Here is a 14,020-nt window from a genome sequence, read left to right as displayed (position 1 = left end):
TAAACTTGAGACACTTTTAATTTCTCCCAAATGAGTAGTAGTTGTTGATGACGTAACAAAACGCTTCTACACAAAAAATGATAACCTTAGGTAAATAAAAAACTCATTAATACTTATGACAGTCCAAGTACCATACCATGAAGAGTTATAAGTTCCTAATGAAGAACTAATGCACCACATATGTCTCATATCATACACAATTATTAAATTTATTGTACCTACCCACTTGTAGGAGCGTGCAGCCGTGTACAAACCCCAATAACCAAGGTATACTAAGAGAATCAGAACTACAGACTGGCGCAAGTCTCTATAATGACATGTCTAACATCCTCGTACTGATTGAAATCAATAATGCCCAAGAAATATAGGTGTCTGCAATTCTCAAGAGATAAAAGACTGCCATATATACCTCTACTTCTTTGAAAAGTCGGGCTGGTTAGAAACAGACCTTACCCACGCCCACTTATGGTCGTTTGTGTTGACAACATTCTTTGACTGTGCCACCTCATCCAGCGGTATGTACGCATAGTTACCATTAATAGGACCAGATACAAATCCAGTGTATCCTGCCATGACACCATGAATTGCTGAGTGTGCTAGAAGTGTGCAGTACAAATTATCTGTAGCATTCGCAGGGACAGCTCGTACCATATAAGTCGGATCAATGTACTTCAATGTGAATAGTTCTCCTGGATGGTCCCTCGCCCACCACCGCTTCAACTCCGATTTCAGCCAGACCCCAGCATCCAAGAAAACAGGGTTACCAGACTCGTCTCTCTCTTCCTTCTGGGCATCAGTTCTTGGGATTAACTCCTGCCCAGCTCCTTCCGCAACCACCACTACAGCATGCCCGTTCGTCTTCAATCTATGCCCAAGAAATTCGAATAGTCCCCCCTCCCCTTCCAAATAGAAATCATTTTCAGGAATTAAACAGCAATCTACATCACAGCTACTTAAGGTTGAATGAAGAGCAATATGACCTGTACTGCGACCCATTAGCTTCACCAGACCAATACCATTAACTGCACTCTCTGCCTCTACATGAGCGGCACTAATTGCTTGCTGAGCCACTTCTACAGCCGTCTCGAAACCAAAAGATCTGTCGATGATTCCAATGTCATTATCAACAGTTTTGGGGATTCCAGTAACCGATATGTTTAGCTTCCGACGACGGATTTCTTCAAAGATCTTTACGGCTCCACGCATTGATCCATCCCCACCGACGATGTAAACCTATTGATTGTTGATGGAGAGTGAGGAGATAGAAATCAGTTCAATCTACCAAATAAATGCATATTTTGGTACTCTAGAAGTTTGGAAGAACTCAGGACCAAAAAATACTAAACCAAGACCAACATAGTAGTGAGTCCGGTTTACATATGCCCCGATGTACACAAACAAACATTGGATAGAATTCATACTCTTGAAACAAATAGCAAGAACTCCTTTTCTCAAATTTATATATATGTCGGGCTGGCTACGTTGACATACGGAATTGACATACGCAATCCAAAATCAGACTTGCACATTGCTCTAAGGGCTGAATTTTGGTAGATATTACCTCCCTACCATGGATAGTATCTCCACCAAAAATCAGTTCAATTGGATGTGTCTAGTCGTGTCAAAAGAGTGATAAAATTCTTGACCGCTAGATAAATTTCAAACTTAAACTCAACTTTTGGTAGGGTTAGACATGTTCAAAAGAGCTGATTATTTTTGGAGATGATCTCCATGTTGTGGAGATCACATCCCCAGAAAATCAGCTCTTAGATCATTGTGTAGGTAGGTAGGATTGCGTGTGTCAATTCCGTATGTCATTTTTGTATGTCGACGTAATTTATATATATATATATATATATATATATATATATATATAATTTAACATCCAGAACTAAATCATTACCCACAGCAACCACTTTGTTTAGAAAATGAAGACGTAATCTTGTTTGATCCAATTAACAAATGCTATTGCCTCGCTAGGGCAAACTAGGATAGTGTTACCGACTAAACGAGATACACATACGTAGAATATCCTACACTGAAATTTTGCATATAGTTTGGTTTAGTGCACTAGTAACAAAACAACTGTGCCGGGTATAATGCAAAAACGTTGCGTAAAAAAACGTTCTAAGGGTTATATTGAAAAACTTGGACGTCGACGGGGCATAGGTGTGACTATGTCCTGGTATAGATCTCACTCCTGAGTGCTAACACCAAACTAAATCTAAGATTCACGACCTCAACATGTTTAGATCCCTATTTGTCTAAATGTTCTATAAATCACTACCCTTTCACTTTCAATATTAAAGCCTACAATCTTTTAGCTCCAACTCAAATGATGTTTTCTTTCGCTATCTATCGTAATAGGTGACTAGAGCGTAACAACTTGGTGACGTATATGAAATTCAATTATATTCACCATAACGTTTCTGTAAATTAAGATCCAAATCTTGACAGCATGAATGATAAATTGTGTCACGCTGTTATATCTTGTGCAAGCCATCTAGGGATTTTGGCTTATTTGATCTCATGATCAACACATTTCTCTGTTCAGATCAATTTTTGGCTTGTTTGATATGCCTTACACTACATGGGCTACTCTGTCCTGCATGTATTTTGTTCATTATAGAGAAGGAGAAGAGATGAACTACGGGTGGGTATGATCCCTCCAAAGGAGAGTACATAAGCAACCTGATTTTGGGGTGCAGCCGAATCATTCTAGCACAGATTCTCCTCATCAAAGCAAGGATACACAGATCCACCATAAAATGGGGGTGTTTCAAAAATGATCTAACAAATGGCCCTGTCCGATGGGAAATGAACCCATGACCACGTGGTTAAAAAGATCGATGTGCGATAGGGTTGAGGTGGCTGCCACAATCTGGAAAAAGAAATGAAGGGAACAAGGAGTGAGATGGGACACTTGTTTCTATCAACAAGGTGCTTCACTGGTTCACAATGTTGCTCATACTCTATGGAGTTCTTTCGGATCGATAGCTATTTCTTACAAGGACTTGCCGGCACATTGAGGGAACACTTGAGTACCGTGGTCAGGTGTTTGATACAACGTCGGAAACAAAATTACATGTTTCGATCGCAGCATAGTTGGATTCTCGGTTGCATTTGTCTGCGTCGTGGTTCTAACGTTTGTGGGTCCACCAGTCTCATTCGACAAAGAGCAAATTTTTGCTGTTCAGGTTCTTTCCTCCATTTGTAACTTCTCAAAAATTTATAATGCTCAGATATCGTGTGAGGGTTCGGCCTCCTAACCTTGACTGCTTACACCAATTTACTTTTTGTTATTTGATGTTAGTTCATATTAATTCTCAGCTTTGTTCTTCTCAGCTTTGACGAACAATTGTTATCTAGATAAACTAAACTAAATGGAAAAGTGACAGTCTACCTGACTTAAGGTCGAGAGTTGAGGGGCTTCCGCAGCATTTAATCGAATACATTTGTATTATTTACCATATATCCTACATCCTAGTAGCTACCTTTAGTGGTGTCCGTTGTGTGTGCTTATAGCCCATATACACCCACAAATTCCTCCAGAGTCGGTGTTTTAATGCCATCACCTTGACATAGGGGTAGCTTAGTGCGCACACAGTTAATTTTGAGTGAAGCATCTGTCGAATTATATGCTTAACCTTGTTGATAGACAAGTGGGTACACAGTTACATGCTTGTTCTCATTGATTTATTTTTATTGAGATGTCAACCTTGTTGATAGACAGCTAAGGCTTATTTCCATCATATGTATGTGGTTTGGATTGCCTATTGGTCATATTATATCTCTATGCTAATTAAAGGTTCCAAGGTGTACAAATCTACTGTAAGGCCATCTTACTCTGTTGCGAACTTGCGATGTTTACTGGTACTTATAAGGAGAGGTTATTATATAACTATTTATTTTGTGGGCGGGACATTGGGTCCAGTACAGTACGGAGAGCTATGTAATTTAACTGTTTGCGTGGAGACGAAGTATTTCAATAGTTGACTCTTTGTTGATCTTCTTTGCAACACAAAGTTAGTTAACTTGCTTGGGCTACTGCTACTGGTATTTAGGGATAACTAGGCCCTCTTTTTCTTGAAATACACTCTTGAGTATCTGAATGTCTAGATGTCCTTACCTGGGTTTGAATCACTCTTTCTTTTCATTTGGAACACGACTTTTTTTCTCCTGTTCATCATCTCTTTCTTTGAACTGTGAAATGTTTAACAATATTTGGTCTATGTTTGACTACTGCCTTCTTGTGCCACCATACTTGATGATAGTATCAAGTGATTTTGTCCTTTGACTTGGTGAGAGTTTGCTTCTTGAATTAACAAGCAATAAGTTTAGGTTTATTATGAAAACAAATGTTGCTTAACACCTTACTCATATAGGTAAGTCTCTTCTAATCCAGAAGTGCATAACTCTACTTGCATGGTACTTTGTGACACTGGCTCAATCGTACTCTGTTTTGAGGTTATTGCTCTGTTGTGATGCTCGTTAAATCTTATAAATTATACTATACAGATATGGGGTACCGATACGGGGACACAAGTACTCATAAATTCAAGATACAGTAGGACAGTCGGGTACGGCTATTATATTTTATTAATATTGTTTTGTTACATCAAAAAACAATTATGTGTTCATTTTTAATACTAGGCTATCAGTTGTTACAGAGACCATATATTTGGAATGGGCCTGGAAGTCAGTATCAATGAGGGCGTGTCGTATCCTGTACACGTACAATATCTGTGTATCGTACCCGGTGGATACGGGTGCAATGGAAAAAGTGTCGTATCCATGCATCATAATAGGTCAAGACATTACCCAAATACTGAACACTTCAATTTTTCAATACACCACTCGACATCTCAAGCGAGATTTCGGTTTTTGAGCGACTCGAAATTTCGACAATTTTGAATTTTTCTACTATGGTTATAGCCATTTTTATACCGTGATGCATGGTAGTGAACAAGTGACACGGAGCACAGCATGCGGTAGGATATGGTGCATAGGAATATTGGTTAGGATGGTTGAGGAGGCAGAGAAGCATCCACGTGAAGGGAGAAGGGCCAAGAGATAGATGACAAGATCTACGGTCCAGAAACGAGGGTAAGATAATGGTATAAAAAATAAGATTGAGGAGAGAGTAAAAGTTTAGAGAGAAGCGGCAGCCATGGGAATTAGATAAGGAGGAAAAGATGAACTACGGGTGGGATTGATCCCTCCAAAGGAGGATATGAAGGCAACCTGATTTTGAGGTGCAGCCAAATCATTCTAGCATGGCTTCTCCTCATTAAAGCAAGGATACGAACTGATTTCGGTATCCAGATCCACCAATACATAGGTGAGCGTAAAAATGATCTAACTGTAGTCCTCTTTATTTACTCCATTATGTTTTTCTGGCGTTGAACTGGGCACTGCGCTTAGTGGAACTGCAATTAATGATCATCTGTTGCTCTCACATTTTACCCTTACAATACACTATCACTGTTCTTCCCCAAATCTAGACTTTTTCACTTGCTTTCACGCATTTAACAACACTGATTTTCCTCTCTAGTTCACAAATTTCAGTAAAAGCTAGACTCCACATTTTAGGCATCACATTCCACCTCTGTTGCATGGGTACGCCCTAATTTCCTCTGTATCGCGTACCCTGTCCTGCGGACACGGGTACGGACACGGACACGGACACCCGGACACAAGCAAAACAGTACCCTAATTCTCAGATCTCGCCGTGTCCAAATCGTCGTACCCGTGTCCAAACTAGACACTCCGTCCCGTACCCATGCAACACAGCATTCCACTGTCACTGTGCTTCCCCAAATCTAGACTTTTTAGCTTGCTTTCACTCATTTAACCACACTGATTTTCCTCCCTAATTCACAAATGTAAAAGCTAAACTTCACATTTTTAGGCATCAGTACATCAAGTACTGAACAGTTCTTTTGCTACACTACCTAAGCTGAGCGTGTTTATAGCAACGAGGCCATGGGAATCAATGTTCTCTCTTGAAAACGAAGAATGTGACATATTATAGGTACACTTTTTGTTTGGTCTTTTATGCGTTAACGATTAGAGTAACTAAGCAGAGTGGAAACACTGTATTTCAAGCTATATCTAGTGGACGGGGGCATAAGGCAGTCACAACTCACAAATCCAATTAATACACGACATGGTACCAATATTATAAGCCAGCAAGCAAAATGCATATACACTACAGTTGCAATTCAACATTTCAAGAATGGCACCAATTTGCATTTTAACATGAACAGTAAGACATACTCAAACAATAAAGACTGTCTACAATTCTACATTGAACATACTAAAAATATGAACAACAAAAATGACAAAATTATACTAAATGTAAAAAAGTGTCAGTATCAAACCTGATTAAACCCGCGTTGCTCAATACCATCAACAATCTTTTCAAGATCAAAGCCACCTCTAGTAGTTTCAAGAGCAGTCCCACCTCTTTTATGCCATTTATGTACTACTTTAGGATCAAGTCTCATTGGTTCCATAGAATAAAAGCCTCTATACCCAGCTCTAACACCAAATATTTCCCTAACCCCATATAGGTCCCACAACCCAACAACCAACTCCCTAATAACAGTATTCATACCAGGACACAAACCACCACACGTGACAATAGCAGCACGCACGTGTGAAACATCAAAGTAGATTTCCTTACGTGGTCCCGCCCTATGGTAACCTAAATGAGGCTCGTCAGAAATAGAGGAAGTAAGATCGTAGAGTATCTGACGTAGGATTACGTCAGATGGGTTGATGTAGAAACTATCAGAAGGGTGGTAGAATTGGTTGTGGTCTAGTGGGTTGATGTGTGTTTCAAGGTTTGGAAGGTAGTCTTTGAGGTGTGGTAACGTTTGAAGGTGTATGGGAGTGAAACAGAGGTTTTCATTGTTTTCGGGTTTTGAGTTTGTTTTGTTGGAAGACATGGTTATTGAGAAATGAGAAGGATGAGTATGAGGAAAGGAGTGAGTGAGGAGATCAAGGAGGTTAGGGAGGAAGATGGCCGACCAGGTTTATGACTTTTGTTAAACGTGTGTCAGTTCGTTTATATGTGTACGCTTAGTAGCTTTACAGGTGGCCGGGTTTGTTTTGTATAGAATTTTATTCACTGGCCCACTCGGCCACTCATAATCATTTATTCTCACCTAATAAGGAAAGAGATGCTACTCGTCTCACCTTTAGAGAACAATTCCAAATGTGGATCTGGTCGACAAGTCATTGGGCTTCTTTAGTTCTTTTATGATGCTCGGATTTAAGTATTTAACTTAAAAGGCCTTAGGGCTACTAAGGGCGAGAACCCATTTTAGTGATTAGAGATTTAGAGTGTAGTTTTACTGCTAACTTGTGAGACTAATCTCAAGATTAGAACACCACACACATCACAGGATTTAACTATTTTATGTTTGAGAAAAACAGAAAAAGGCGATTGAAATGGAACCTTTTATTTTGTATATGTATATGTCTCCAACTACGTAATTCAATGGGACTTTGTGTAGTATGCTATAGCCCTCAAAAGTTCGCTCTAAGTGACATTGTGTAGCTCTTTTGCACTTAGAAGCTTTCATTTTAACCAACACTCCCCTAAAAAGCACGCTAATTTGCTACGTGAATTTTATAAGGGCTATAAGGGACAGATAAATTGCAGATTCTTGTTTAAATACCGTTTTGTGGGAAACTTTCAAAATGCGAATACAGTTCTGTTGGAATCTCTTGTGTATTTCTAAATACTAGTGTGTGTGTGCAAAGTGGAGGAGATGAACAAATGGTATTATTCGCCACTTTAGTGCATAGTAGATAGTCCCACATTGGTTATCCACCACATCGGGTAGGGTTGGCCTGGGCCCGGGCTTCTTGTTGTGGGTAGTGGTTTGACCAATAGCCTAAACTTGTTTTGCCTTTTTTTCGAAAGCAAAGAAGTTTCCCGGTGTTCTATTAGGAGTTGGTCTCTCTTTCTCCTAACCTCTATAAATAGGATTGTGAGTCCATAGAGAAAATAGACTTGATCGAACTCAACTCGAGAAACGTAAAACTCAAACCAGTCCTTTTCTTCTTTTCTTCTTCCTTCCCCAGAGAGAGAGTTATATTCTTTGTTCTAGAGGGTAGTCCGTTTCTAGTGCAAAGTCAGTCTTTGTTAACCATTGAATCCTGTGAGGAAGACGCCATCGTTGCCTTTTCGCACCATTGGAAGCGGGCTTAAATCTTTCCTTAAGGATGACTAATCCGCGCCTTGGTTATTCCGAGCCATCGCTATCCTTGTTTCTTCATTGCTCTTCGTTCCTTCGTTTCTACTTTAGTTGTCGTGGTTCATACAACTATTCTAACAATCTTAAGGAAAGAGTTTTGTAGTAGAACAAAGGAGAGTGCTTTAATACTGACAATCAAAAGATAAGTCTTTTACTTTGAATTATTTTTGTGTTATTGTGTTATGACTTTAGAAATTTTCTAATAATTTCGCTTTTTGTTAGAAAACCAATTAAAGATTCAATATTTATTGATCTTTTGTGGTTTATCAAACCCTATATGGTTGTAGACCTTTCTCCTACGTTTGTGGGAGTCAAATATGAGATTTCTATCAAGAAAAACGTCAAAGTTCGTCTTTTTGACTGGCCAAGGTCACTCGTTCACGGAAACTGCTATAACTTTCAGCTCGAACTCGGTTTTGCAATCCGCTTTTGGGTTGAAAAGCTGATTCAAAGAGCTTTCCAGTGGTATAAGGCTTGATACCCAATTATTCATGAGCTGGTTCAGAATTACAGTTCTTTTGAACTGTTTTTCTAGGAGGAAAATATGGTAATCCGATTTTTCAATCGGTTAGGTATCGTGATTCTTTCACTCTTTGCAATTCTTTTTGGTTTGATTATATGATGATATTCTTGCCTTGAGTTGCATGCTAGTTTTTCTTAGGGGGAAATCCCTAAGCTTAAACTTCTTTAATAACCTAGTCAACAAATTATAACGTGTTTATCAATCGAGGAATTAATTGGTTTGACTAGAAGTAGTTTGATATTAATTTTCTTTGTACATATGTAGATGTATGTAGATGGTCTAAGAGAGACCTTAAGATAGTTAATATCAACCACACTCAAATCTTGGATAGTAATTATAATATATTCAATGCATAATTGCTTATCTTTATTGTGAGTGAACGTGTTGTTAAAGCGATGGTTATAATTGTATTGTTGTGAAAATACATGTTAGATGAAGTAACTTGTAGCTTATATCCAATATAGCATATGTTAAAGTTGTGTAGCATGCTAGTTTTGGATATTAATCATCGTGGATTTACTTTAAACTTGATAATAGTTTATTGGTAAATTTTTCTAGTTGAAGACATTAATGGATTGAGCCATTAGATGTTGTGGGTAGTACTTGAGGTCTTGTTGATAGGGTATTCTATCTTACTTGAGCTCATATAAAAAGAGGAGGTGGAGTCCTAAGTTGTTTTGCATATTCAGTGGCTAGATTTGCTTAAATATTGTATACTTTTTGTTGTGAGGGGTACAGTTAAAAGTTTACTTTTCCACGAACCTATGATATGATATTTACCATGTTTGGCATGAATGCATTATTTAACATTGACATGAAGTTTAACCATGTCATATATTATTAAGTAATGAGCATCGTTGTTCTGAGAGGAAACAATATGGGAAACAATCAATATCCTCTTAAACCTAATTTAGTCAAGGAGATGTAAAGGTAATGGTTTGTCTTCTTAGACAATATCCTCCAGTGACTATTTTAGACAAGGAGATGTAACGCTTGTAGATTGTCTTATTAGGCATTATCCTCCTATGACTATGGATAAATAGCCAAGGTGATGTACAAGTGCGTGGATTGTCTCCCTATGACAGTTGGAATGTTGAATGATGAAAAGAATGATGATAATGATATTACCTTGGATAAAACCTTTTTCATCTAATTCTTCTATTCTTTAAAATTCATTTGAATCACTTGTGGATTTCCTTTCATATAGATAGCATGAACATAATATGACTATGTTTAATATGATCTAGAATCATAGACTTGAGTAAAGTATAATACCCATACTTTTCAATGAAAAATATTTCTACTAAGTGCTATAACAATATAATGAGACCAACATGAATTTTAATTCCTATATTCACTAGTCATTCAATTCTCAGAAGTGCCCGAAATTCCCCTATACCATCCCGCCGGCGGTGGTTTAAGGTACTTTGTGGTTTCTTCAACCATATTCAAACGCGTCAACATCTTGACAACCTGAATATAGTAGTTACGAGAAATGAGTTTAACAACATAATAAACTATCATTTTCAATGACGGTTTATGGCGTGTTTCAAATAGGAATTTTCTCTGTCTCATACACATTCTCAATGCTAGCACTCATGATATTAAATCATCTAAACAAAAGAGATTAACACATATGTCTTGCTTTGCTCTAAAGAAAGTACACATTTTTTTTTTATCAACAACGGTACTTTGACATCCATATGACACTAATATGTTGTTGAATTGCTCATGCCATTTATAGGCTTGAATCAACTCATACAAAGATTTAACTAAATTGTATACCTTCACTCATCACCGGTACTACTTGGTATTGTAGTTTCAAGACAACTACTCAACTAGAGTCTTTAGAATTACGTAGAAGAAATTCTAGTTATATGAGCAAGGTTTTAAAATAGTATAAATTTTGTCTCTGATTGAAACCCCTTGGCTATTATTATTAACATTGTATTTTGCAATACAACTATCACGTTTTAGTTTTCTCTTGAAGATCCAATTCAACCTATAGATCCCCCAATAAATCAAGAGTCCAGTTTATAGGAGTTGTATCCCTCAAAAAAGACGCTTCTCATAGACAGACAACTTCCTTATAGGTTAATGAATCTTCCTTAAGAAACATATAAACATCATCACCGTTAATGGTGGAAATACTCATTGATAGTCTTCCAAATTTCTTGTGCAGAAATAATGGGATTATCTTATGTAGTTCATTATGAACATTCAACCACTCTATGCCAATTTCTCAGAAAGCACAACCTCAAATAAAATTAGCATATAAGACATTCAATAATAGTGTGGTATCTACAAAATTGTTATCACTCATGACAACTGAAAACAAACATCACTATTATGAGTTTCACCAATGAACATCTACTTGATAATTCTAGGTCTCAAAAAAAATATATATATATTTCTTTTAGATTCATTCACAATAGCCTTGGCAAGACACCCCCCACATTTTGAAACATTTTTGGATAGGCCCAAGACCTTTCCATACTTTGTAGTTCAGTGTCTTTCCAATTATCTTGTGAGATGAAGTATGGTAAAACAGTGTCATGCATATGGGTCACTACCCCCCACAGTTCAATGGTTACTCAACCTAATCAAACTTACATGCAAAACACATTATACCGCTACAAACACTAAAAGAAACAACAACAATAAAATGCAGTTAACACATTTTGTGGCAAATATCCATCTTATGAAAAATAATCTCCTTGTGTTTTCTCATACTAAATATGTCAATATCATTGGTAGCCAATTGTACTTGATGGATAATGTATGTGAGACATGACATTGCCTACATTAATGGCATACCGAAGTGATAACCCATTGTGTCCTTATAAGGAACTTTGATGTATATTGTCGATTATCCAAGTACTATAGCAGAGCCATTGATTATGGATTCGATATTTAGTAGATTTCCATTATTGTTAGAAGGGTAATATGTTATAAACTGGATCCGGTAATGTTTATGTGTTTACCTTTGGTGGAAATTGAGTGTCTTGGATATCATCCAAGCTAATCGCATTTAGAAAAGGCATGTGATGATCTTTGAGTGGGTTAGCAACCTCTTGGCAAATCTTCCCATTGGCTCTAAAATGACCTCCTCGATGTGTATATGCTTTGCAACTGTCTCATTGCAATAGCTAAGACATGTTATCTTATGTGCAATGGGAAAAGAATACATGTAAGTTGAGATATAAATTAATCAAGTTGCTAGAGATTATGTTAGGTTGGACTTAGTTTGGCCACATGTCTAACTGCACCACTTCTTTGGAGGCAAGTGGTTTATCGTCGAGGGGATGGGACTTTTGCCTTAGATAGAGGCGATCGACGGCAACCCCACCTATGTGATTGGAGATCCCATGAATTAGGTTCAAAGGGAAAAACAAGTCACCTCGTAAGCTCTGGTATGCTATTGTCTTTCTTTGAGACGCCCCACCTTTATGACTAGATAGCATTATTGTATACTTTGTATAACTTGAATAGCAATGAGAAAAGGCTGAGTTATTTTACTCTTAATGGAATCCATAGTCCATTATTTTTTATGAGATAGTGTATTCTAACTGCTATGTACACTTGATGGATATCCACCTACGTGAATGTAGAACTGGGTCGGTTCTTATGAGTATTCAGGCAAGTACTCTAGAGCATTCACATAACACGCAAGCTAGTAAGGGCAAAAAAGCTAACAACCATGAAATCGTGGGCATATAATGAAAGAGCAATGTGGGTGCATGTCCTCTATTTTACTACAAGGGAATGTTGGTTCAAAGATTTTTTAATCCACCACTTTCACGTATTATAAGACATGTTACCCTATGGTGGTTCAAGCCCAGTGAAAAACACCGATTATCTTATGCATTGTTTTTTTCGATTTCTCTCGACATTTCGTTAATCCATTTCTTTTGTAATATCCTATTCCAAAATAGTGGGGACTATTAGTATTTTGAAATAGTGGGGATTGTTGGAATCTCTTGTGTATTTCTAAATACTAGTGTGTGTGTGCAAAGTGGAGGAGATGAACAAATGGTATTCTCGCCACTTTAGTGCATAGTAGATAGTCCCACATTGGTTATCCACCACATCGGGTAGGGTTCGGGCCTGGGCTTGGGCTTACTGTTGTGGGTAGTGGTTTGACCAATAGCTTTAAACTTGTTTTGCCTTTTTCTTGAAAGCGACAAGTTTTGGTGTTCTATTAGGAGTTGGTCTCTCTTTCTCCTAACCTCTATAAATGGGATTTGTGAGTCCATAGAGAAAATAGACTTGATCGAAACTCAACTCGAGAAACGAGAAAACTCAAACCGGTCCTTTTCTTCTTCTCTTCTTCGGCCGTAGAGAGAGAGTTATATTCGTTTACAGAGGGTAGTCCGTTTCTAGTGCAAAGTCAGTGCCGATAAGAGCCAAAACTGTAGTTTTAACCCCTTAATAATAATCATCTTTGTTAGACCAATTATGTGAATAATAAGTAAGAGTTATCTTGATTACGTGTTTTTATACATTTCAGGCTTCAAAGTCCATTATGTGCAGAAATGTGCCACTTTAGCGAGAACTTCCGAATGCCATATCTTTGGACTCAGACCTCGGAATTGGGCCTACCTTATGTCAAAACGACCGGCTCGAAAAGAGCTTTCCAATGGTCCAAGCCTTGGCCCAATCAGAGGAGCAGAAGTGGACGAAACATCTATCGAAGCCAACTGCAGCTGAAGAGCCCATTTTGGACTAAAGAAATTGGGTTTTGGGCCCGATTTTCCGGCCCAAAACATGGCTCCAAGCCCATGCACGATTTTTGGATCTGGAAGTATAAAAACAAAAGCTTGACTCTTTGTTAATGGCAGTTAGGTTAGGAAGCTAATGTTAATGGAGTTTAGGGTTAGAAAAAGTTAGATCTAGATTAGTTAATTACTTAGTTTTCATTCCATTAATTAGTTTCATTCTTTGTTTTAGATTAGTTATTTAAATCATTGAATATCATTCATTAGATAAATAAAATAGTTGTTATTCATTCAATCATATCATTGTTATTTTTTATTAGATCAATAAAGTTAATTATCTATATTCACAATCTTAGTTTTAAATTCAGTTTAATTTAATTATGTCTTATTGTTATTATTGTTCTTGTGTTGAGAATGGTAGTATAGAAATTTCACACCAAACACATCACTCTCACCATTGTTCCTTGTGTTGGATCAATTGAATTTGTTTAAGTCTTGAGGGTTTAAGA

General features: G+C 37.5%; 1 protein-coding gene across 2 annotated transcripts; it reads right to left on the bottom strand.

The window, feature by feature from the left end:
* Positions 1-86: 86 nt before the first annotated feature.
* On the bottom strand, positions 87-7,168 carry PFK2 (phosphofructokinase 2). Of its 2 annotated transcripts, XM_086557271.1 has the most exons (3): positions 6,384-7,063; positions 649-1,233; positions 87-566 (listed from the first exon to the last, which is right to left on the bottom strand). In XM_086557271.1, the coding sequence occupies exons 1-3, from the start codon at positions 6,951-6,953 to the stop codon at positions 450-452; spliced, it is 1,272 nt and encodes a 423-aa protein (XP_086413397.1). In that variant the 5' UTR covers positions 6,954-7,063; the 3' UTR covers positions 87-449. The 2 variants fall into 2 exon arrangements, with proteins under 2 accessions (XP_086413397.1, XP_086413396.1); XM_086557270.1 differs by having other exon boundaries at positions 87-1,233; positions 6,384-7,168.
* Between the last annotated feature and the right edge of the window lie 6,852 nt (positions 7,169-14,020).

This window comes from Coptis chinensis, chromosome 4 (assembly GCF_015680905.1).
Source record: "Coptis chinensis isolate HL-2020 chromosome 4, ASM1568090v1, whole genome shotgun sequence".
NCBI lineage: Eukaryota > Viridiplantae > Streptophyta > Magnoliopsida > Ranunculales > Ranunculaceae > Coptis > Coptis chinensis.
Note: the sequence above shows the minus strand (reverse complement) of the source record. Positions and strands in the feature narration are given on the sequence as shown.

Coding starts and splice junctions, on each gene's coding strand:
- PFK2 (XM_086557270.1), bottom strand. CDS start 6,953: ATGTCTTCCAACAAAACAAACTCAAAACCCGAAAACAATGAAAACCTC. Junction 1,234..6,383: donor AGCAACGCGGGTTTAATCAG/GTTTGATACTGA, acceptor AACAATCAATAG/GTTTACATCGTCGGTGGGGA.